Here is a 27683-nt window from a genome sequence, read left to right on the forward strand (position 1 = left end):
GGTTCTGAATAGTTTATAGTATTTTCATTGGCATTCCCACTTATAAGCTTTTAATTTAATGGATGTTCTGTGGCTCTTATGATTTTAAAATGAAGAACTTTCTGTAATTTACTTCTGAGGCTAAAATTAATAAAAAAAATATAGACGTTTGAATAAAGGTTTTGATGAGAGGGTGATTCAAAACTACAGCAACTAACTTCTAGGAGGGGTAGTGTACACTTTTAAACGATTTGGAATCGCATAGCATTGCTGAGCCGGAAATGTAGTCTTAAGGATATATGGATTAGGGGCTGTCGGAGATCGAGATAGGGATTAAGGGTAGTCTTAACGAAATAGGGATTCGAGACTTTTCGACAGCCGCACAAAGAGGTGTTAGAAGGGAAAACATGAATACATCGTAATCTCAAACTGAAATTTAAACACCATAAAAATAATGACTTTCTTGATGATGAAGATCTCCGACATTTCGTAACGTGGCGTAAGGCATGAAATCTAGGACGTTTCGAAATGCAGTAGGGGTTTTAAATAGCGCATCTTCATGGCTACGGCAAACTTCCGGATGCCCAGCGTACTTCGAGACGTCCAAAATTCCAGGCGGTGTCCACGTTTCGAAACTTCGGGCAACTTCATTATCAGAAAAGTCATGCCTTATTTTAAGTCTTTAGATGGTCTTTAAATATCAGTTTGCGATCATGTTATCTTCATATTTTCCATCTTAGTACCTTTGCGGATGGCTGTCGACGGTTTCTCTGCGATAGCCCCTACCAAACCCCTATCTTATTATGATTGCATTTTCGACTCCATTGCTATGAGATTCCGAGTCGTCTAGGTGTACCCTACCTCTTCTAGAAGTTGGTTCACCTAATTTTGAATCATCCTTTATATTATAAGGTTATGAGTAATATCATAAAAAGGTAATTACAGAATTAAGAAATTATTTTAAGAATAACTACTCAAAATAGAATTACCATTTTCTGAATCGGAGCTAATAGCATGTATTGCAATTTGTTTGCTTCGTCCTTTGGAGTTTATAGCATAAACAATCAATACAAGGGATTCTTTTGGAGGAAGGGAACAGACATTGAAGACAGGAGCACCGTGAGATGTGACATTAGCCAAGAATTTATCAGAATCAGTTCCAAATACTTCTAGTTGGAAGAGTTGCTGTGAACCTCCATCTTGTCCACCTTCGCATTCTAAAACGATACATTTCAGGGTACGGTTGGAAATAACGCAGCTTTTGGGTTCTTCGGGAGGACCTATAAAGTAGAACCGAAAAGAATTAAAACTGAATCTAATTTCTATTATAGTACAGAGTTTATAAGTAGGTTTTAAATTTATGGTTTGAGAAGATTTGAGTCATATACATGGTATGATTTAGTTATATTGTTTAGTTATGCTTTACTAAAATATAGATTTCTTGCAAAACCATTCATAAACTGAAATTACGTTAATTAAAGAAAAAATTCTCTTTAATTTGTACTAAAAAAAAATTTAAGTCTTCTTAGATCTAAAAAAAATACACTGCATCAAATAATGCTAAATATCTCTGAAAACTAAAATGACGTTTATAATAACTGTATATTGCAAAAATGGGAAGTAAATTGCACCTTTGCAATATCGAAATGAAAGGAAACTTTGGTTTGATTCTTAACATGGTTCAAAAGATAAAACTTTTGGAATCATTAGTACCTGCTGGCACAATTCTAAATGTGCATGGTTCCTTTTGTCGACCAATAGAATTTGTGGCCCAGCACATGAGAAGGCCATAGTCTTGAGGTGATCTGGGTGATATAGTAGCTATACTCCGGGTACCATTACTTGCATATTGCTCTTTCCCTAAGATCTTAGCACCATCAAGAGCCCAAAGAAAAGTAACAGGGGTGGGACTGGCATCCACTTCGCAAACCACAGATACAGATTCGGTCCGCCCAACTCCGTAGACACTGCTTCGAACGGAATGGCATCGAGGAGTATCTGAAAAATGTAAAACATTGAAGTAAAATAGTTAAGTTTTAAAACCTATCACTTTTTCTTAAAGCAAGAATTAAGTATAAAATATCAAATTTTAAAATTAAAAAATCTGATGTATACACCACATGACTTTCTTGTACGGAATGTTAAACTATACGTATTTTTCCTGCATTTCATTTAAACTTATTGAATTGAATTAAATCTACTTCGTCGATAGCGCATAAACCACAACAGAATAACTGCACTCTTTATAATTCACTCTATTTATTTACCATAGCGACACTCTGACGCTAGGTTCACTTAACAGCGTTACATGTCATCTATTTTATAACTCAGAATGCACAAAAATTATGTCATCTCAAGAATTATCTAATCGTTGCCACATATTCTATTCAAATACTGTAATAAATCTAAAGCGATGTATAAAAGAAATTAAACAAATAAAAAAGAAACAGTTTTTCACAGACGATTCAGCGTCACGTAGCTAATGCGCATGCGCTACTAAACATTCTCCTCCTTGCGAGACAGACTGGCGACATTATTTGCTGCTAATACGAAACACTTATTTCATCGAATTTCATTAGAGATATATTTCTCATTCAATAAATTATGTTCTCAATTCGCGACAAGGCAAAAATACATAAAGCCTCAGAATACCTTCATTAAAAATTGAAAAATATAGAAAGAAATAAAACACCAAATACAGTTAGAACAATTAAAAAAAATCTGATGTGTACACCACATGACTTCCTTGCACGGAATATTAAATTATACGCATTTTTTCTTGCATTTCATTTAAACTTATTGGATTGAATTAAATCTATTTCGCCGACAGAGCATAAACCAGAATAGAATAAATGATTTTTTAAAATTCACTCTATTTGTTTACCATAGCGACACTCTGGCGCTAGGTTCACTTAACAGTACTATATTTCGTTCATATTATAACTATGTCTATGTCTTATCACTTAGTAAGAGGCAATCAACCATTAACGGCCTTTACCAATATATTATACTTGACTTTTAAATGCTTGAGGAATCGAGTAAGTTGTATCCAATAATATGGAAGTACTTATGCACATGCTGTGCTAGAACTCAGAGATTACTAGCGACGGAGGCTCCTGTGCCGCCGTTCGTAGAATAAGTGAACTTTGAACAAATGAGGCGTCGTGTGGCGCTATCTATTAATAGGGATGAAAAGCATTTTAGTTGACTGGAGCTCTGGTTGCGCCATCTCTTGCAGGATGTATTGTAAGGCATTTTTAAAATTTCATAAAAATTATTCTTCTGATAAGCAATAATTGCAAAGTGAAATGATGAAAAACACAATTTGCTGTACATTGAAACGTTTCACAAGCGTAAAAACTATTTACATACAAAGTCTACCTGCTTTGGCAAGAACAAAGTCCATAGCGCATTGTAATTTGATAAGTAAATCTATAAGTAAAAAAAAAAAAAAAATGAAGTAAAACCTTGGCTAAATAAGAAGAAAACGAAAATATATACATTACCACCGACTATTATGGTGAATAGTGTGAGGCCTCTTGTGACGTTTTTCAATTGCGAAATCATAATTTCCTAGTTTTTTGATGATATTCTTAGGATGACTGTCCCATTTCATAAAAAAAGTTATGAGAAGCATTTAGAATTTCAGAATCCGTGGGTTTAGTTTTTAAGTCATTGTGAAGAGTGCTGTTTCGTACAAACCAAGGCGCATTTCTAATTATTCAGATGGCCTTGTTTTAAATTCTTTGTATTTTTTCGCGATGAGTGCAGTTGCAGCCCACGCTGGGGAAGCATACAGTAAAATCGGGCGAATAGCTTGTAGATAAATAACTCTTTTTGTAGCGAGACTAAGTTTAGAATTTCTCCCTATGAGTGCATAGATACTGCATATTGCTTGGATGGCTTGTTTACAGATATTTTCGATATTCATATTATAACTCAGAATGCACAAAATTTATATCATTTAAAGAATTATCTAATCGTTGCCACATGTTCTATTCAAATACTATAATAAGGCTAGGACCATGTATAAAAGAAATTAAGCAAACAAAACAAAAAATAAACAGTTTTTCACAGACGATTCAGTATTTCTCATTCAATTAATTCAGTTCTCACTTCCGGACAAGGCAAAAATACATAAAAACTGGAAATATCTGTATTAAAAATTACGAAGTAAATCTTTAGCACTTATTTACTCGAAATAATACCAGAAAGGATTAAGCATGATTTAATTCGCAATAATAAATGAAGGCGTTATCTTTGTTGTTGCGAAGCTAAGTTTCTCTAGATTAGCAACAAATCCTCTATTCTGCTGTTTCAAATGTAAATAAGCAATGGCCACCATCAAAAAAATTATTAGGCTTAGCGGCACTTAAACAAATTTAAAATTGTTGATAATTCTAAAAATATTGCGTACAGATTTACTAAAGGCATAAAAACCTTAACAGGAAGATAAGAACAACATAATTCAATCATTTTTAAAGACAAAAAATGTACAATTTACAAACATATAAGAGTAAAGAAACTGAGATCACTGAGCCGGGTAATAGAGTGGATATATATATAAATATATTTATATACGTTTGGTGCAGCCGATCGGAACCAGAATACGAGGTGCACATCTACATGTTATAGCAGTCCTATCAGATTCAATGTTCCGTCTTATCTTCTTTGGGAACATGCAAGGACCTGACTCGGAACAGAGCGCTTACTAAAGATATGTTCAATAACTGTGGTAAGTAGACAGGATACACAAGAAGGGTATACAAAACCCTTTATTTTTCTCTATTTACAATAACTTCCGCACTTCGGAATACAAAGACCCACTACATGTGGTCTAAACGTAAAATTATAAAAATAAAACTAAACTCAAATTTAACTTTAAAATAATAAACGTGGAAGATTGACCTTATATTAACAGGAAGCCGTATGTAGTACAGAGAACTGTGAACACTACAATACGTTTAAAGTTATCAAGAGGATTAAACCTCTGGCCTGGAAGGCAACCAGCAACTGAGTAAAACTTCTAAGGTAAGCGGCCTGCTTCCCCTCTCTCGCTTGGCAAAAAGCCACAACTTAAGTACTTGGCGTTCGCCAGACAAACTTTGCATAAATACGTTAACGCTTATAATTCTGGCCGGAAGTAGAAAATAAGAAGTGGTAGTAAAGATTTAAAATAAAATAAACGTTAGTTAAACTTAAGATCCTTACATACTTCCCGCCAGAGTTAATTAGTTTGAAACTGAGGTCTAAAACGACCTTGTTGAAAACTTTTAGCTCTAGAATCTAACGCGAGGCCAATCTTTTACAAACATTTTTCGCTAGAAACTAGAAATTTAAAAGAAAGAAATTTGTTTTTACAATAGCAGCTCACAGGACACGCAATTTTTTCATCTGTACTGCATATAAACAGGAGCTTTTATTCAAATCTGGTTCCTTCCAGAGATCTGGAAGGAAAACTAGTTTAATGAAATGTTACACAATGAAATGGCAAGTAACATGTATAATTATATTTCTCTTAACATTCTTATTTCATTCATGACTATTTTAATTATCTCTCCCCGTGCTCTCTGACATGTGTTGTAAAAGAACACCAAACACGAATGTGTTTATGTCTACGTGTTCAGCACTTCCTCCTACAATCAAAGCACTAACGTGTTAAAAATTCAACATACCAAGACCTCGTAACATACCCTAACTTCAACTCTAAACCCTGAGGTACTATTCTGAAAGTGGCTAACTCTGAAGTGTAGCGTCAGAGAGCCTAACTACATTCATTCAACCTTTAACACATATTCACCATGATTTAGTCTTTTTACAGTCACACGAATAAAAAAAAATTTTAACATTACTTTCACTTTTACCATATCACGGTATTTCTTAACATTTGAAATAACAGTTCGCATTGTATATAAGAACATATTAACATGCCGTTAATTTTACGCATTTGACAACATACATTAGTAGTACATTGTTAACTTCTATTCCTTTCAAAGCAAGTGCCAATTTTTCTACATTGAAATACTACATTTCAAAAAGTCTTTCAGACTAAAACTTCTTTCTTGCCAGAATGTTTTAAATAAAATTTATACAATAACTTTTACAATATTTAAGTCTTTAGACATCGCTATTATACACCAACTTTAGTTTTACACGCGAGTAATTGAAACATAATACCAAAATCGGTAACAACTCATTTCTCGCCCTTTTGGCGATAAAGGTAGACCTCGCATGAGGTGAAACTTCTTGAAATCTGCCACTTGCAGTAAGAATGAAAGATTAACTTAAGTTTGCAAAGTAACATAAAATTTTACTTATCTTTGTGATATTCGGACATTCTTTTCCGAGCCCAGTCCTGGAAAGTAGCGTAGATTCTTGTTTGATTTATCCTTCTTCGTGTGCGGGCTCGCCCTTCAGTGCCTTCCTCTAGAAGCTTTCTTTTTTTTCCAGTTCGGTCACCCTTGAATACCTTCTTTTTCGCCTCTGCCTGTGGTCTTGGCCGTTTGATGGCAGTTGGTCTTGGCGGAAGCGGGAAACTTCTTTCGTGTTCCCGCTTGGACCTCGTTGCTGGCCGTTCAAATTTTCCTTGTAACTTTTCCTCCGCCGCTGGTGGCCCTTCCGCAGTTCGGCGACATTTGCTGCGGAGAGTCCTGTCGGATGAGTAGATCTTCCGTTTTAGAGCCGGGTTATAGTTGCCGTCATTTCTCCTGGCTCTCTTTGCATACGTCGTCCTTCTCCCTTCTTCATTCTGGGGGTGTTCGTGAGCTCTCTTTTCTGGACGGTGGAACGGCTTCTTTTTCTTGCTACCTTCAATTTTCCAGCGGGGAAACTTTCTTTTCACTTGCTCCTGCCTCTTAATGGCTTGCCCTTGTACTTGTCGTTGTTCCACCTCTGGAGCTTGTGCCTGCGGTGTCTGCCCTGCCGGATCCTGCAAAAGATCTTTGAAAATTTGCATTTTATTACGATCATAGTAGGGTTTGATTTGATCAATGTTTGCGGAGCAGGTTTCCCCATTCCTGGCTTTTAACACTACTACAGCGTGAGTTATTTTTTCTATGACATATGGTCCTTCAAATCGTGGAAAAAATTTGGCAGTTTTATCTTCTGGTGCTGAAGAAAGTGAATGCTTAATTTTTAATACTTCATCCCCTACTTTATAAGTTACTCCCCGTCGTTTCAAGTCGTAATACAGCTTTTGTTTTCTCTGTGCTACTTCCGTATTCTTTTTTGCTTCTTTAATTAGTTTTTCTATATCACCCATTTTAAATTCTGGGTCTCTTGTTGCACATAAAATAATTTATCTAACGGCGTTATAATCTTTCTGCCTAAAAATAACTCAGCAGGAGTTTTGCCCGTTGTATCATGTTTTGAGGTCCTAAGGGCGAAAGCAAATTCATTGACATAGTTATCCCAGCTTTTATGAAAATTTTTAACATAACTACGGATAATTTTCACTATATTTCTATTGACCCGTTCCGCTATATTTGATTGCGGCCGATACGGGACCATTTTTAAATGACGTATGCCCAGTTTTTGGCATATGTCTTCAAATACATTACTTACAAATTGAGGACCATTATCCGATATAACTTTTAGGGGCGCCCCGTATTTTAAAATATATTTATTTAAAATAGAATCAGTAACTAATTTCGCGGAGGCTCGTTTTAAGGGAAGAATTTCGGTCCACTTACTAAAATGATCAACCATAACAAGGATATACCGACTTTTATTTAACTGACATTTTGGGAAAGGGCCCAATAAATCAATGCCAATTACTTCATTTGAAAATTCGGATTTAATACTATGTAGAAACCCGGCCGGGCGGAAATTAATATAATTAACTGCTTGACATGTTGGGCAGGACTGGACATACGCCCTTGTTAACTTTTGCAGTTCAGGAAAATAGACTGCCTCGCGTACGCGTTGGATAGTTTTTCGAATACCAGCATGAGAAGCTAAAGGGCTGTCATGGAGCTCCTGCAGGATATTTAATCTAAGACTAGCTGGGATAACAGGTCGAAATTCGTTGTTGGAATTCGTAGTTTTTGTGTAGAATAATAGACCATCTATTAGTTCGTAATGGGCTGCCCTATTTCTTATCGCCACAATATCTTGGTGGCTAAAATTTTCAGGATCCTTCAAATACTCATAAATGCTTCCAAACTCAGGATCCTTACCCAGTTCGGTTATTACAGTTTCTCGGGAATTTATTGTACATGCTGTGAGCATTGCCACCTTTACAGTATTACCTTCTTCAACTATTTTAATTCTGGATAGGGCATCTGCTACGATATTTTCCTTTCCGGGGGTATGCTTGATTACCAGGTTATATTCTTGTAGCTTGAGTGCCCATCTTATTAACCTTCGGGATAAGTTTTTCCCTGAGTACAATCTAGTTACCGCCGCATGATCAGAGTACACTGTTACTGGCGCCTTTCCAAAATAGACTCGGAACTTTTGCACTGCTAACAGAACTGCAAGTGCCTCTCTCTCGGTCGCGGAATAGTTTCTTTGTGTTTGATTTAAAGTTCGGCTAAAAAATACCACGGGCTGCTGATTTTGCGAAAGTACCGCCCCTACCGCATAATCCGAAGCATCCGCTGAAATTTCTAAATTCTCATCCTTTTCAGGAAATTTCAACACAGGGGCTTGCGTTAATGCTTGTTTTAATTTTTCGAAAGCACTATTGGCTTCGGCCGTCCACGAGAATTTTGCCTTTTTCCTTTTTAATTTTAACAATGGTTCAGCAATAGCTGCAAAATTTTTTATAAAGGACCTATAATATGAACAAAGTCCTAGAAAAGAAGAGAGCTTCTTTGCCGTGGTTGGAGTCGGATACTTTTGTACAGCAATTATTTTTGATTCGTCTGTCTCGATTCCTTTCTGAGATATTTTGTAACCTAAATATTTTAATTCAGGGGCTGCAAATTTGCACTTTTCGACATTAACTTTTAGACCGGCCTCATTTAATAAAGAAAACACCTGTCTTAAATCCTGTACATGTTGGTCGAGATTATCACTAGTAATAATGATATCCTCTTAATAGATAAATGTGGACTTTCCAAGAACAGGCCTTAACACAATGTCCATACATCGCTGAAATGTTGCCGGTGCCCCTGAAAGGCCAAACGGCATACGCAAAAATGCATAAGTGCCAGACTTGGTTATAAAAGCAGTCTTAAGCACGTCCTCTGGCCTAACCCCTATTTGAAAATAACCAGTCGTTAAGTCTAAAGTCGTCATATATTTGGTGGATGTTATGTTCCTTAGAATTTCTTCAATAATAGGTAACGGATATACCGGATATTTAGTTATGGAGTTTAATTTACGGTAGTCAATTGCGAATCTCCACCTTTTTGGATGTGTCAAAGGATAGTCATTATTTTTCTTACATAAAACCACCGGGCTAGCATAAATACTTGAGATGGGCGTTATGATCTTTTTACGTAGCATATCGGTGATGTGCCATTCTATAATTTTTTCCTTATTCTTATCATACCGGTATGCTTTGTGGCGGATTGGCATTGAATCTCCGGTGTCAATACTATGGTTAGTAACCTGAGTAAATCCTGGAATATCACTAAATAACGAAGCAAATTCACTTACCACTTGTCGGATTCTTCCTTGCTCGTCATTAGGCAGGTGGTCAAGATTTAACATCGGCGGTTCAGCCTTTTCTCCACGAACTGGTTTCATCGTCAGCTTAAGGGACGCTTCATTAAAATCCAGCGTTGCTTGTGCTTCTGAAAGAAAATCTATTCCTAAAATAATATGTGCTTGCAGATTCTTTACTATGAAAAACATAACCTTGACTTTTTCGTCCTTGATACGGACATACAGCGGTAATTTACCTATACACTTACATTTTTCTCCTTGCGCCGCTAACACTGTCGTATTATCCGAATTATATATGCGGTATTTCCGAAAATACTTCCTAAAAAAATCTTCTGCCACATAGCAACACTGCGCGCCTGTATCCAGGAGTGCGGTGGCTGGGATATTGTTCACCAACACTTCAATCTTCGGAAGAGTCAAATTTTTCACCATTACTGTATTTAACTTGAAGGAAGAGGGGTTTTCGTGGCCTTCGGATTTCCGCACCCTTCCGTCAGCAGAAATCCGTTTTAGTTTAAATTTTTTTTTTTCATTTCCGTGCTTTCCTTCTTTTTCCACTGGCCTTGAGACTTTTTTCCTGGATTGCTATTGAACTGTCGACGTTCGCCGGCTGTTTTAGAATGCTCGGGTTTCCTTGCCCACTGATTCGCTTTGCTTCCGTAGCCGTGTGCTTGAGTTTGCTGTAGTCTTGATTGGCGTCTTCTTTCAATGTCCCCCGTTCTTCTACTTTCAAACTGGATTGCTAGCTCAAATAACTTTTCCAGTGTAGTCGGATTTCTTAATTCAATAAAGTCTTGCACTTGGGGCAGTAACCTCGGCAAAATCACTTGAATTATCTCAGGATCCGGACGGTTTCCATACAAGAGTTTGAAGACGTGAATTTTTCTTAAAATAAAGCTTGAGAGATTTTCGATTCTTTGTTGATATATACTAAAAAGTTCCGTTTCTAATTTCGCACGATCCCTTACAAGAGGGAAGGCTTTTAGTACGGCAGTCTTGAAATTCTCGTAAGTATAGGTGGGACTTCCTGCTTGACCCAAGAGACTTCTGCCTATACATTTGAACCAGTTAAGCGCTTGCCCCCTCAAAGCGCTGGTAGCTAAGGTAACTTTTTGAAACTCGTGCACGGGGTAGAGCATGAAGTGGTCATCCAATTTTTCCAAAAAACTGGTTACCGGTGAGTTTCATTAAATGTTGCTTCTGGTTTCATCGAAGCGCGCATGGTCTGGACGATGTAACCAAATCCTTCCAGGGCGGCAGCTGGCATTTCTGGATTCTGAGCCGCTTCTGCAGGCAGCACAGGTTCTTCTTGAAACTCGGCCATGGTTATTTTTCTTCGTTGGGCGCCACTATCAGGTTCAATGTTCCGTCTTACCTTCTTTGGGAACATGCAAGGACCTGACTCGGAACAGAGAGCTTACTAAAGCTATGTTCAATAACTGTGGTAAGTAGACAGGATACACAAGAAGGGTATACAAAACCCTTTATTTTTCTCTATTTACAATAACTTCCGTACTTCGGAATACAAAGACCCACTACATGTGGTCTAAACGTAAAAATATAAAAATAAAACTAAACTCTAATTTAACTTTAAAATAATAAACGTGGAAGATTGGCCTTATATTAACAGGAAGCCGTATGTAGTACAGAGAACTGTGAACACTACAATACGTTTAAAGTTATCAAGAGGATTAAACCTCTGGCCTGGAAGGCAACCAGCAACTGAGTAAAACTTCTAAGGTAAGCGGCCTGCTTCGACTAACTGCCTCCTCTCTCTCGCTTGGCAAAAAGCCACAACTTAAGTACTTGGCGTTCGCCAGACAAACTTTGCATAAATACGTTAACGCTTATAATTCTGGCCGGAAGTAGAAAATAAGAAGTGATAGTAAAGATTTAAAATAAAATAAACGTTAGTAAAACTTAAGATCCTTACAGTCCTATATACAAAATTTCAATGTTCTGAGGCTACTCGTTTTTGAGTTATGCGAGATACTTACGTTCGTACAGACGCCACAAAACATTCTCTTCAGAATTCATTTTAAAGCAATTTTATAATTTTTTTGGAGGAAAAGTGTATTTTATTCTGTCTTTACGTACAGGTATCACGCAAAAACATCGTTAAATTGCATTCGATAGCGGTCAAAATGGATATTTACTTTGAAATATGCTGCTTGAAAATTTTCGCGATTACAATACTTCCTTTTTACTTCGTACAAGGAAGTAAAAACAATTTTAACAATTAAAAGTAATGTGTCTAAGTAAAAACAAGCAATTCAGCCAGCAAGCAACAATGCAGATTTTGCGGTGCGAAAAACTAAAAGTTTACTTTTCGTCTCACTCGGCAAAAAGACACTGAAGGTGGAGAAACTGACTTAATTTGTCACAGACGTTATGCTGAGTCAATATATGGGATAATTTAATAACTTAAATGTTAATTACAGAATGGATTAAGCATGATTTAATCCTCAATAATAAAAGAAGACGTCATCTTTGTTGATGCTTAATTTCTCTAGATTGGCAACAAATCCACTGTTCTGCTAAGTTTCAAATGTAAACAAATATGGCTACTATGGTAAAAAAAATAGCTTTAACGCATCTAAACAACTTTTAAATTGTTTATAACTCCACAAATATGGCATGCAGATTTACTAAGGGCATAAAAACCTTAATCAGAAGTAGTGGAAGTAGGAAGTTAAAACTTATTTTATTTGCTTTCCTTCATGGTACTGTAATTTTAATGGCCATCAGTGTATATCATCAGTGTACCTTTCAAACATATTTATAAAAATAAAAAATAGACGACATAAAATAAAAGTATTCTTTCAATATCGTTAAATAAAAAATTAAAATTTTAACGACAACCTTTACTTCTACCCATTAAATATCACAATATCAGGGGTATAATTTGTGACCTTCAGTAAGACACATTATTCCTAAATATTCAGCTGTTAAACCACTTCTTTGTGGACTTAAAATAATTTTCATATGAGGAAGGATTTGTTGACAGAGATATGTGGAACCAAAAGCGGAAAGAAGAGCACAAGAAATTTTCTTCAAACAAATTAAGTCTCTCCGGCATTGACATCAAGAAATTTAAAATAGCTGTATATTTATCGTTAGGTTATCACCCAGAATTTTTCTAATTCCATAAATTTTGCTTTCCACAATTCTTAAGATGCTAGTTCCATTTCAAAATTATCAACTTCCATTCACTCAAAAATTGACAAATTGGATGGGATTATTAATAAATGTATTAAATTTGGTTTGATTAGGAAGGAAAATACAGCTTTAAAGTCTGCATCGTTTGGAAATTCCTCCTTAAGTGTTTCAACGTTGGTTTGAAGTTCACCTTTGTCTAAGGTCAATGTATTTGCAAGCGCTTGACATTTGGGAAGTATTTATAGGTACTAGTATTAATATCACGGGAAAATATATTTGATTTTGTAGCAAAGCTTTTTCAATATTCAAAACATTCAGACATTGTTTGGCCCTTTACTTGCAATGCTTAGTTCATTGAGATGTTAAGAAACTATGAAATTAACTATTTTGACAACAGTTTTCATTACAGAAATTAAGTGCTGTGATGAAAGTTTGGCAACTAAACTTTCCTGACGCTGCAGAGAGGAGAGACAGGGTAATTTATCTTTGCCTGATAATTTTGTACAGGGATGTAACGTGCCAATGAGATACACAACGTTTTTGATATTATTATCCCCTTAAAATACCTTTTGGTTTTAGATCCGATAATTAATTGAAGCAATCCAACCTATATATCTGTGATGGCAGAGGTGTTTCAAGGTCTATCGTAAATCCAAAGTAACTAAAGCATACAAACATATAAATAAAGATTTTATGTGTGACTTTCAATGCACTTTTAGGATAACCACATTCAAGGTTATTAACTTTTAAAGTTATAATCTTGAGAAACAATATATATACATATTTGCATCGAAAGTTTTAAGAAGTTGAAAATCTACTCGGGAAAAATTATCAGCTATTGTTGTCAACTTGAAACGTTAATAGTTATTGTCGCTAATAATAGGCAATCTATTTCATAATGTGAAACATTTCAGAGGCCTATCAGAAAAGTTATACGAATATGTAACCATGGAGATTTCAAAAGTATTTGAAACAAAATGTAGCAAAATTTGAGTTTATTTTGGCATCAGTTACTGTAATTGGTTAAACTGGTTTAAACATGTATTATACTTCGATTTTATTCATTATCTTTCTTATGGAAGTCTTTGAACGTTAAACGTACAGCTGGCACACAGAAATAAATTTCGTTTCTGGTCTTTAAACGATATGAAAATGCAGATAAGGTTTTAGTGTTAAAAAAAAGTGTAAGTATCAATGGGATATTTTAGCTTAAATACATTTCTAAATTACATAATTAAAAGAAAAAAATCAATTGCAGTAAAAAATGCAGCAATTCAAGAGCTTCAACTTTACTTAAATCATTTTTGAAAATGATTTTTACTCTTATTTAACAAATTTCTCTCTAAAAAGGTTTTTTCTGGCAGGTCTTTGCGTATGTTCAAATATTAATTAATTCTTGCTACTCCTTATATTTATTTAAGTAGCAATCATGCGTTTGTGCTCAAAGTTTGTAATAAAAATTGCGTCGACATGCGATTAAAAGAGAAGGGAAAAAGGACATTTATCTTTATTAAATAAATTTCTTTTACAAAGTACGATAGCTTTTCTACTTCTCTTATTAGTATTTTTTGTCTTTAGAAATGTTCTATAACGCCAAAAAACAAGTTATTAATATTTTCTGTTTCGACACAATATTAAGCTTGTCGAACAAAAAATAAGCATTTCAGAAATAAAGTAAACATATTTATTTAACTGCGATGCGATTGCTAAATGTCTGTAAAGCAATAAAAATACATAAAAGAGTATATTTATAAGTAAAAATTTGCGTAACATTCATAAATTAGTCTTTCTGTTAATACAATTTATTTTTGTTAATGATGTTTCTTTCAAGTCTCGCTGATTTTTTGGAATACTTATCTACACATTTTTTTTCCAAAAAAATTTTAACTCTCACACTTTGACTAACCAGCAGCACAGATCGTTTTATTATCCCACTTACTAAATCCTTCTGATAGCTACTTACATATATGTTTCTTTTATCATACTGATGGATTCCTATACTTCTCTTCTTTACGAAGCTAATATTTCAGTTCATACATAACATCAATTAACAAATTCCTGGGCTTTCTTAATGAGCTTGACAATACTTGTCTTTCTTTGACAGGCTTTCGAATATTAGTGTTTACTGCCATCTAGTTCTCTGCGAGTCTTAGTTTATTAAATTTATTCTTAGCACATTATAGATTTTCATTGGGGAATGTTTTGTGTGTGCTTGTTAGCAAGTTTTATTGCATTCGTAGAATTTTTATGTGCTTTTTTATTTCTTTCAATGATCTTCATTTTGTGATTAAAATTCAGAAAATTTTACGATATAGCTTGCAAAAAAATATGCTACTACACATTACCTATGAAGAAATAATTCTGATATGCAGATTACATAAGAGATTAAAAGTACTTTATTTATCTCAGATCAATCTAACACATTCGTTATAAAAATGCAGTAGTTATTAGAGATAACTAGATGCAAAATATGAAACTTACTTATATTATTATTATATTTATTGAAAAGTTATTTTTGTTGAAACAAACATGACAATGTGAAAAATATCGAACCACTTTTATGTTTTAACAATATATTATAGAAGATACCGTGTTTCATTTAATGCAAACATTTGTGCATATTTGAAGGAGAATTTAACTCTGAATTCGAAACAGAAGCAATAATTCAAATATGTGTAGTTGAAATACTGAAATATATTCAATTAGTTTACTTAAATAACAGTCGGAATGAGATAAGAAGCTAAATGAAGTTACAGGCAACTGACCCCCACATCCTTTACAGTCTAGTCAAGTGACAGTAGCCACAAAACGCCTTTTTACATTGGATATAGTTAGTTTAACAACCGGTCATATACTGTTGAATGTTTAAAGCTTATTTTCGCTATCGATTGTTATATGAGAGATTTAAAACAAATGACTATCAGGATTTGTATGCATTTCAATTAAAATTAATTACCATGAGTTCTGTCGCAACAACTGTAACATATTAATTTTCATTGATTGCATACCTTTCTTTGTCAAACTATTGCAAAACTCTGTTTATAAGAAGAAAACCAGGCTCTTGGATTTGAGATAAATCCACATACGTACATTGGATGAATGCCCATTCACTAAAGTCATTAGAATTCCATCAAAGCGAAGCCTTTTGCAGAGGCAATGGCTATTAACTTCTGCTAATGCAAACAATTAATGCCCTTTCACAGAAATGGCAATCCACCCAAAAGCCTTTTCATTTGCCTTGAGAGGAAAGGTATTAACAGATTTGCTTCAGCATTACCAGTTTAGCAAAGAAAAGTCGATGCATCTGTTGTCGCCTTTTCTCAAGGCGTCGAATAATATACGAAACAATGCTTGTATTCAAGCATTTCAGTTGTGTTAGGATTGCATCTCCCTTTTGCATTTGCAAATACTGAACGGTAGCTTCTTGTTTACAAACAATGTTTATTCTCACATTAAATCTGTGAAATAAACAAGCCTCGATACAGAATTAAAATCTACAAAAGGAAATTCACTTTTGTAATATACAGATTACAGTATCACTCGGCTTTAATGGATGATTATTGTGTTTGCTACTTTTGCGTTTATTAGAAGTACCAATAGAGGCACCATATTTAGATAAAAGAGGTTTACTCGAGAAGTATTAGATCACGGGTATAAATTTATAGAATTTACATTATTTAACGTAATTTTAATTTGCGTAACAAAACCTAAACTGATACTGATTACAAACTTTATGGATATAATGTGTTAAAAAGGCAGCAAAGGCATAAGGAAAGCACAAAAACCCACTTTGATATTCACTACATTGTATTTATTATCAGCTCGGCTCTCTGTTTCACTTTTATGAAGAAAACATTATGATTTCTAAACTGATAAACCGACAGAATTCTTACTGATAAAACTTCATATTTATGCAAGTACTCACTATTATTAATATTGAATTACGTTTTATGTAGGGTAAACCCTTGAATTTCAAAAGCAGAATTTAATCTAGTCCGAAATCACATAACATCATTTATAAAGTAAAATTTTTAACTGAAACGAGCCTTACCTAACTTTTAGCTAATGTACAACAGATTTACGACCAATAATACTGCTCTAAAATGTAAACAGCATTAATTTCCTGAAGTAAAATTTGTATTCGGTTTTAGCTATTGATGCTTTTAAATGATCTTTAAAATGTAAGTTTAATACGTAAGGACTACTTCAAACAACTCAAATAAAGCAATATTTATCGTGAAAATAATTTGTACACATAAATTTTATTTCAAACATTAGTTTGCAGCTTCAACATTTTGATTTCTTTCACGTGTGTATAATTTACACTGAATTTTAAAAGCTTTTAAATAATAAATCAATGTGATATTCGAACATTTCTTTCATGGGTCATTTTTGCATCATTTGCAGCTTAAAGTAGTTTTTTACTTCACAAATAATTACCAATATGCACCACTGCATTTTGATTTATGATACTCATCGTTGGAAAATAATGCTCTGCATAGGTAAATATAACCGAAAATATTTTTCTAACCTGATAGAATTAAAAAAATGAATTCCAGTCTTCATGAACAGTTATATAAAGTACATGCATGTTCCTTGAATCAAATCGTGTATTATTATAGACTTGTTCCACAAGGTAAAATTCATTCATCTATTTATAACAGTTTAATTTATTCTTTTTGCCACGCCTAACTTCATAATACTATCCTTTCATCAAAGATAAAATTCAAGGAATAAATATAATGATAATTTAGTTTAGAATTAGCTCAGGTGTCAAAATTTACTGAATCCTAGAATGGTTTTACAGTTGTTTAGATGTGGTGTATTTAATTATGACAAAGCACACTAGGGCTATCTGCCTAAGGGGAGGGATGCCTTTCGTGGTGGACTTTCTAAGGGAAACTGGCTCGTATACACGTTACACATGGGGAAAACCACGAAAACGCCCATGCAGCTAGCCCGCAGTTGTTTAGATGATAGTACAGCTTCATTAAAAAAAAATCGCGTGTGGCTAATTCCATGCCAGTTCCAGGACTCTATTACCAAAGTGAAGTGAAAAGTTCTGTGTCTATCTCTTTTCAGTTTTCTCTGACACTACAGAGTTTCATGTGGTATTTAGGATGCCTTGTATTTGGTCTCGATATTAGTTCTGCGAAATATGGTAATCTGGATGCATTTTCGTGAAATCTGGGTTATAGTTGTTTTCACTTCACATATCACAAATGCAAGGTACTTCTAAAAATCTCCTGCACTTCAACCACTGCTAACGTTTCATAAGGTGTTATAGAAGGAATCTTTAATTACGAACTTTCTGTATATGGAAAATATTAAATGACAGAAATAAAATTTTGCACATAACCTGGGCCCTTAAATTCTGCGTAAGCTTGACATTGCTGAATTTAGAATGCATTTGACTTCTTAAAAAAGTTTTAATTACAAGAACAAAGTCAGCAGAATGATACGTGTTTTTTATTACTAAACTGAAGATAAAAGTTAGAAATTGTTTTTTCTCAACAGATGTAAAATCCCTTAAAATCCTTCACAGCAAATAAAAACAGAGGCAGAAAAGCACATTTTATACACCCTAATTTCCAGCCGACACATATTGTACCTCGTGCAGTCTGGAAGAATAATAAATGCCACATAAACTGGTGCAGACAATCTGTCACATAAATTGACGTAAGAATCTTTGTTTCTGTATGCTCTGAGGTCGAAACTGCAGTTTTCTTATAAATGAACTCAATACTAAACTACGAATAAACGGAATATATTCACATAAATTGTGCAGAAATTCCAATGCCATTCTGATTGTCACACAAATTCAGTATACTATTATATGACACAGAACTCGAATAGAGCATAGAGAGATGCAAAAAAGTCGAAGTTTAAGAATTCGTTCTTTTCTATTACAATATAAAGAATTCTTTGGGGGAATCAAGCAAAATATAAGCATAGCGAAAAAAAATCTAATTTTTAAAAACTTTCATATTGTGGCCTTAATCTTGGAGACTTAGATAAACGAAGTTTCCTGTACTGATTTAAGAAAGTATCATTCATGTTTTAATGGATGCCCTCTCGTCATAGCACACAGTTCTTGATAATATCTGGATTAGTACTGAAGGTAAACCGACACTGATTTTAAGAGGGTTATGTTACTAATTTCTTAAGAATGTTAATGTTAATATACTGATTCTATTCATATTCTTAACAATTTACTCGAAAACCAATCAATTCTATATTCCATTGCTAAGGACTATGTAGTATACTAGAATTAACAAACTAAAAACGTATTTACGAATAAGAATGATGGATAACAGTACCAGAAATAAGCACTAAATGCATAGAAGCAAGTGAATTATTCGTGCAAGAATTACCACATGTTTTATTAAAACTTATGAATAAGAAGTAGATTACTACTACTAAGATTTAAATGTTCAAAAGATCTACTAAAAATGATGATTTTCTACCATTTTTTAAGGAATACATAAAAAGTCTAATGATCAGAGCTAGCATATTTTATGAAATCCAGAAATGCAAATAGAAGAAACTGTCGTTTCTTCCTCAGGTGTTTTCGTGAGAGCATTGAAGAAAGAATCATTATATCCGTTGATAAAATAAATGACTGCTTAGAATTCTTATGGTGTGAAAAGAAAATGTAATTACTGATTTTCCAAAATTTCAGATTCCAATGTAACATAATGTTCGAAATTTAATTAAATTAAATGTTTGCCTACATAACAGGAATGAAATTATAATCGAGTTTCCAACATTTATCGTAGAAAGAACTTTCTTTTACCAACATCAAACTCTAAAACTTACGCAGAATTCAGCTAAAATTTGGCATTTATTCTATAAAAAAATATGATTTTTTAGTTTATTCTTCTGATTTTCATTTTGCTTAGTTCTTAATATATTTTATTATTTTCTTAGTTGTTAAGTATTTTGTTACCGTTTCTGGTTTGTATTCATTGCAAACATTCTTTTATTGATAGTTTGATATTTTTTCTGATAATCATCTTCTTAGGTTTTTGTCTTTATTTTTGATTAAGAGTTTTATTTGCATTTTAAAAAAATATTTTATAAGCTTGCTGTTAACTGGCGTCTATAAGTATTCTTTATTTTTCGCTTTAATCTGTATTATTTTATTTTCAATAGTTCTTACTGCATTTTGCTTTCTGGATGTTATGCAAGATCCGATTCCTAGTTTTATTTTTTAAGACATTTAACTCTTGTTGCTTTAGTTGAACTTAGTTTAATATAAATTTCTTCTACATTTTCTCTCTTTTAAATTGAATTCATCAAAAGAGAGATGAATTCAATTTAAACGAATATTTAAGAGAATCTTTGATGAATTCAGCATAAAATATATCTCCAACATATTATTTTATGTTGGAGCAGTTAATATCCTCGTGAACTAGAAAATTATTACCATACAAGCGAAATATTTGTTGTAAGCCTAGTTACACAAACGGTCGAATGAAATAAAGGCACAGTTATGTCTTGAATACTTTCTTTTCACTATTAAATAAACACTCAAGCTTCCATGCGGCATAAAGTTACAATGAAATAATATAAACAATACTTTTCTACAATTTGGATTTTCCATTTTGAGAATATCCTTTTTAAATATATGATTTTACGTTTTATGTCATTATTTTCTTGAAGGCTAATTCTAAGACTTAGCGGTCCTCATGTAACTACTAAAACTATATCAGTTATAAAAGGAAAGTATGTGTATCAAGAACAGAATGATTATTCGTTTTAGACATATATTTTAATAATTTAAAATTTGCTTTAAACGTTTTGAAATTTTAGTGATAAATTCTTAGAGATTTTAAATTTTAATCTGAAGTTTTCATATCGTAATTTACTTTTTCGGTTTTGTTTAAGATTTTTAGACTGTAATATGAAATTAGAGCTGCATATTGTTTTCTGAATATGATTACAATTTTTCTTTACATAGCTTTGATTACATTAATCATTTACTATTATTTAGCAAGAGTTCTGTTACACTTTTCTTTACGAGCTCATCCCTTGTATTTTACAATCAGTAGTTTTTACTAGTAAGATTGGCTAGCATTTTATGTAAAATTTACTTTAGTTTAATTTTCGGGATCTTTTAACTCTCCTTTAATTTCTATTTATTCTTCTGTCGGTTTCGGTTTATGCCTTCTTTATTTTCATCTTTTGATTTTTTTTACACTGTCGTCAGAAACCAACCACTTAAGCTTTTCTATAAAACTAGCTTCAGTATATAAGGCTGAATTTTAACGTTAAACCTCAAATTAGAATTTTTTTAATGTTTTGTACTATCAGTTTTCTTTACATAATTAGCCCACCAGCGGCCGTGCGGTAAAGTCGCTGAACACTGGTAGTTCGGTCCCAGGTTCGAATCCCGCGAACGGGCTGGCTGCATGGGCGTTTTCGTGGTTTTCCCCATGTGTAACGTGTATACGAGCCAGGGCAGTTTCCTTTAGAATGTATTTCGGTTTACATGTTACTATGCATTTAGAAACTTTACAATGATTTATAGCTGCACTAGATTTCATCTTGTCTCTCCTTTCAAAGTCGAACACATACCTAAAATTATGCTTTAAAGTAAATATTAATACCTTTAGTAACCATATATACTCAAGCATTGTTTTTAAATCACAATAAATACTTTCAGAACCGACACAGACACAGATACCGATAACAGAAGACGGGGACACCAGCATTTTGCCGTCATTGACAGTTTGAACAGATGTAGTCCCAGGCTCTCAGCTGGGATAGATGCGCTTCATGCTGTAATTTGGCAAGGAATTCCAAGGAGTAATAGTGGAAATGATGTTAAAAAAAAAAAAAAAAAAAAAAAAAAAAAAAACTGCATATTTCTATGATAATGCACTGTACGACTATGTAAAAGGAGACATTAAGGGACATCATACAGATTCAGCACGAGTGTTGCCAGGATATATAAAATAGCCATGATTTTGTGATGAGTTATTTTTGTTTGATGATATAGCGTTAGTATGGGATTCTGTCATCTGTACTCCCCAGAAATCTGAAAGGTGGCTGAATGTCAATTGACAGCTGATCAGGCAAGGTTCGACGAGAGTTCCTGTGCTACCGCAGGTGCACTGGTCGGTGTTGCTTAGGCTGTAAGGTATTTCTCCCGCCTTCCTAGCGTGCCTTCGTGGTGTAGTGGTTCTGCACGCTGGGCCAGTATTCCAGAGGTCCGTCGTTCCATTCCCGGCGAAGGCGTTTGCTAAAGTTTCATTTCTCCGGCTTGTCCAATTAAACTAATGTCTATACAGTGGCGCCCGAACTAAAAGGGTGTTAGATGAGGATTCTCCACACCCAGGATTTCGCGATTGGGTCCCCTAAAAACTTCAGTCGCCCTTTAAAAGGGGGAGTTTCTTCCGCGTTCCCAGCGTGCCTACGTGGTGTAGTGGTTCTGCACACTGGGGGCGGTATTTTAGAGGTCCGTGGTTCGATTACCAGCGAAGGCGTTGCTAATTTTTCAATCTCTCTTGCTTCCAAAAAAAAAATCCTAATGTCTCTACAGTGGCGCCCGAACTAAAAGGGTTGTGGATGATGACTCTCCAGACCCAGGATTTGGCGATTGGGTGCCCTAAAAACCCCAGTCGCCCTTTTAAGGTGAGTATGTAAGGTATTTCTCCCGCCTTCGTGGTATTTCTGCACGAGTTGCTTCTGCACGCTGGGCCGGTATTCCAGAGGTCTGTGCTTCGATTCCCGCAGAAGGCTTTTACTAAAATTTCATTTCTCCGGCTTTTCCAATTAACCTAATGTCTCTAAAAGGCATCGCTTATAAAAATAGACTGGAAAGGGATCATGACCTGTAATATAACTTGTTAACTGAACAGTGGAAGTATACCTTATGTTACTCACTGTTTGCGTATGATAAATAGGGCCGACTGCCTTGTGGTGCAAAGTCCCATTCGTCTTGAAATTTCTCTTTAGCCAAATTATTGACGGCTCTTTTAAGGTGAGAGTATGGTAGAGACAAATTAACGAATTCGTTTGATGTTGCGAAATGCTTACTTTGCCAGTCAAGGCTCACTTCCTTGATTTCCGACAATAATCTTTGTCTAGTGGATGTGGGAATTATGGTATCTGAAGCGCCGCAAGTTCCTTTCAATATTACTGACGATATGAGAACTATGGAAGGGGTTTATAATAGCACAAAGCACTGAGGGGCGTCTCTGTAGAAATTGACGTTGTAGTTTATTGTTTACAGGATTAGTTATTGTCATTGCTAGTGAGTGCGATAGAAGCTATTCTTGGGTGAACATGTATAAGTGAAAATTTGTTCAGTAGTGTACTGAACAAAATCTGAATCTATACTGCCTGATATACAACACTAAAGTAGATGGTATGAAAATAAATAACTGCAAAGGAAAAACATTTTAGAGCTACGTATTGAACAAAGTAATACGTAAAGGATTAAAATAAATGAAATATGGCTTTCAAACAGAACTGGCATCAATATAGTTACCCACACTAATGGGTAACTACATTAGTATGAGTAATGTACTAGTTACCTATAATTTAACTCTACATTAATAGCAGTAATCTTGTGATGGGATTAAAATATTTACATTAATAGATTTTGATGAATAGTAACAAAACTTGAATAAATGTTTATAGGACCAAAAGGATGAGTTGTAATAATTTCACTAATTTATGCCATTTTTGATGTGAAATGCGATTCTTTTAAACGAATGCGACTTTAAAGTGCTTTTAGTTTGACACTTATGTTTCAGACTATATTAGCAAAAAAGATTTACAGTTGTCTAAGCAACAAAATCTAAATATTGCTTTTAAAGAAGATTACCTGAGATGGCGATTTAAGATTACTTAACAAAATTTAATATTAAATTACAGGGTCCTACCAGTGTAATACTAACACTTCAGACCTTATCAGACTGCCAAGCGAGTTACCGCTTTGCCAAAAATGTGCAGCAAAATCTTATGAAGGTTTTAAATAAACATTTTTATTTAAGCTTGAATTTAACTGAAGGCACAACTTTTGCGTATAGTCATAACTCCGTCACTTTAGGATATTAAAATAACAGGTGCAGGTAGAAATGAGACGCTATTAATCATACAGGTACAGTCCTGCAGCATTAATGGTGCAATTCCACCTCAAATTTTAGGGAGATCTCCCGGGAAGCGGTCGGAGGGTCTCAGTCTCTCGAGAGGATTTTCGGCTAGCCTTAAATAAGTACCTCCTTGCCGCACAGTCTCTATATGCTTACAAACATCCATGTTTTCTCCAAGATTTGAACCCGGGTACGGTATTCAGCGTCACTAAGCGGCGTTATAAAATATCAGGTATAGGTAGAAATTAGCGGAACATCAGAATTTCGCCATTGATCGTGCAGGTATATAATGTCTCCGCACTAACATAAGTTCGATTTACTTTTTTAAAAAGGGATCGTACACAATTTCGACATGCGAATTTGGCCTAACTAAGCTAGCTGCAACTTTAATGACGCATTTTAACTTTTAATAGCAAACGACTAATGCCAATACATTAATGACACAGCTGAGATATGGAAAGTAAAGCTGAGAGCGGGGATGCCAACAGCCCTATGTCTAAAACATTCAGAACCCTCGCTTGAAATAGTCTTTAATCTCATTTGCATGCTGGTAAGGGCTAACAAAAAATAGTTGTAGTATAGATGCAAATCCTAAAAATGATTAATTAACATGAAATACCTTATAAAAACAGTGTTTAAATTCATTGTTAGAAATTAAGTATAATAAAGTTCATGGAAAATTAGAAACGAAAAATGTCCTGGAATAAATATATAATACCAAGCTTTCTTCTTATAGAGTGCTTTTAATGAAAAGAATTACTTTCAGAAATGAGAACACTAGTATCTAGCTCATATCTAACCTTGAATGTTTCAGTTCTTGTCAGTTTAATTTCATTTTTCTTGTACACTCAACTAAAGCAGCAAATTTAAATTAAAATAAATGTTTTTTAACTCATTTGAGACTACCTTAGATTCGTATTCAATTTTCCTCTTTTTTTTTGAGTGATATATTTTAAATGATAAAACATAAGTATGTCTGTGAGCCGCCAACTGTTCCCTTGTACTTTCTGTTTGGAGATAAGGAAAACACTTCTACTTCACCTTAATGTAATTTTAACACCGTGATGTTTCTTTTTCCTTAGGGCCACAGGGAGTTTCTGCAGTCCCTGCTCGAATTATTTACTTGTTCTAATGAGACTTGGGAAGCGAAGGCTTAGTGAGTAGTCTTGTTCTCAAAGTGATTGCACATCCAGCTTGAATTCTTTTCCTTTTTTCTAAAGTGGTTCACAGAAAGCATTTGAAAATTAGATGGCAAATCTCAGTCAAGGAAAGTACAACTTTGAATCATGTTTGGAAAATATAATACATAAATAAGCATATTTGTAAGATCCATTTTTTAATATCTGGTAATTAAATTACTTTTCTACTCTAGTTTAAACTTTTATTTAGATTTCAGATGGGAAAGTCATGAATGTCATTCATTAAAATGTAAACATATGAAATTTTCTGTTTCGAATGTTTTTATAGGGCGATATATATGTAATATTCATAATTTCTAGCCTTTTATTTAATCATTTACCTTAATACGTTTCCTGAAACTTTGTTCTATATGAATTTGGTTGAAAAGTTTAGAATTATTGTCAACTATTTAAGCATTTGTATGTGACGGAATGTTATGATAAATCTAATAAATACACATTATGAATGTGCGTTTATAGAACATATACACCTTATAAAGTTAACATAATATATTAAACTGAATGATTATTTTAGATAAAGTATATTGTTAAAAACATTCAAGAAATTAATCTTAGTTAGGCCTTTATAGTATCCCAGAGAAAATAAAGGAACATTTTGGACATGAAAAATTTCCTGCGTCATTTTCCGTTAGTTGAAGGTCTCTCTCTGTTCAACTATATGAAATTCTTTTGCTGAGAATAAGAAGCAGATGCATACCTATGTTGACTAAATGAGTGGTTCCTCGTAGACTGATAAAAGCCAAGGTAATTTTTAAATTCAACCAGATAATAATCATAAGAGTAGTTCAAAGCCTCTCTGGAGTAACTACTAAGTGTGCCAAGTAAATAAATATCCAGATTTTGTCCTAACTAGCACTAAAATGTTGAGGTGAGTAATTATTACAAAGCGAATTATGCAAATGTGGCATCTGGAGGTAAAATTCAAACAACAACAACGTAGTGCTATTTTTCCACTCTTTCATTGTTCAAGATGGCATCGGGCACTCCAGTAACGCCATATGATAATACAATTTCTGATGAGAGAACGCAAAACTTGCACAAATTCCTTTTCGAGAAGCAAGTGCATGCAGAGAATAGATTGTAGTACATTAAACAATGTGTAAATGGTGTAAATACTTTCATCAAGATCTTATATGCGAAAAGTGGCAAAAAATTATCGTTAAGAGTAACTCCACATGCAGTGTTGAGAAAATAGTTTTGAACGGTCGGTGAGTTTACTTTCAGCAAATATACAATCGCTGCTGTTATATAAGCAAACCTTATATAACAGCAGCGATCATAATCATCCTGTAACACCATAATCACTAAGTAAAATTTCTTGGCTTTGAAATCACTAAGTAAAATCATTAATTTTCTTGGCTTTCTTGGCTGTTGAACAAACAGAAATTTGATTAAAAATTGCTAATAATTTAGATTTGTTGGAAAGGAACAAAAATCAAGCTGATAATTTTCTGTACTGCATTAATACAATTGGTTTATCAATGCTGTACTGCATTAATAGAATACGCTTTGGTTTATCACTATAAACCCAAAACAAAGAGAACGTTGATTCGATGGAAGCATACTTATCTGCCATCTCCTAACAATTTTCGCATAGCACCTTCTGCGGTTATAGTTATGGAACTGTGTCAGATGCTCGGAAGACCATTCACGAGTCAAATGCAGAATTGTCTAATAAAGATCAAATTCTGCAATACAATACTGAGAGATCGAATGTAACCACCAAATCCTTTTTAGGTAATTATTGACCTATTTATTGATCTTAATTTCATTATCGTACTCGCCCCGCAGTCTTTATTTAGCTTAATAAAGACTGCGGGGCGAGTACGATAATGAAATTAAGATCAATAAATAAGTCAATAATTACCTAAACAGTTTTATCTTTTTGGCTCTGTGAAGGAATATCTCAGAAGAAAAAAATCTCTCCCAGAACCAAAGACAAACTTATGGAGTCATACAGGTCAATATATCAAGGGCTCCTGAGTTCCAGCAAGGCACCATAATCATTAATTAATTGAAAAATATTAAACATATTCTATGTCTTCAGATAAAAGCTTCAAAAGGTTCAGGGTAGATACCTCTACTTCATAAATCTATCATTGTTTAGAAGACAAATTATTCTAGACATGCAGACAGACATACAGAAGATTGTAGACGGATGGAAAAACATGTATTGCAATGGCAGGAGATGATGTCGAAAAACATTACAAGTAATTTCAGTTTACTTCTCTCATTTGTCAATCATTTTGGTTATTTAGTGTAATTCTTATGTAATTTCTCGAGTAGTTACTGATATCTTTCTTTAATGTTTACTGATAAGAGCTTTGAACAATATTTTTGAGCGTTTTTACTTTATCTTAGTTCATTTCATCTATTTTGATAATCAACCCATAAATATTTAAGTAACTTTTATCCTAAAATTGCAATCGTAAAGCCCTTGCATAGCAACGAATGGTTTATATCACCCTCGCTTTTGACAGAAGTATCCCTACAGAAGAACTAATTAAAGCTATAAACTCAGATTACCTAACTTTTAAGCTTTCGTTTACTAAAATGCAAGTAGTCTGAAAAACCTAATTTTAACTTATTTTTTTTTCAGAAATTTAGCTGTGTTAAAGCTCTTTCC

The 27683-nt window shown here is 34.0% G+C and overlaps 1 protein-coding gene across 2 annotated transcripts in view; it reads right to left on the bottom strand.

Annotated features, from left to right (window-relative positions):
* LOC118188680 (CD166 antigen homolog) overlaps nt 1-27683 on the bottom strand; it is a 622864-nt gene that overhangs the window by 62769 nt on the left and 532412 nt on the right. For both annotated transcript variants that reach the window (XM_085818316.1, XM_085818317.1), the window contains exons 6-7: nt 1693-1977; nt 969-1259 (exon numbers count right to left, since the gene is read on the bottom strand). In XM_085818316.1, coding sequence (XP_085674442.1) covers nt 969-1259; nt 1693-1977 — 576 coding nt within the window. The remainder of the gene's footprint in view (nt 1-968; nt 1260-1692; nt 1978-27683) is intronic.

Source organism: Stegodyphus dumicola, chromosome 6, assembly GCF_044657685.1.
Source record: "Stegodyphus dumicola isolate Sdum_Otavi_A_Nest chromosome 6, ASM4465768v1".
Classification (NCBI taxonomy): domain Eukaryota; kingdom Metazoa; phylum Arthropoda; class Arachnida; order Araneae; family Eresidae; genus Stegodyphus; species Stegodyphus dumicola.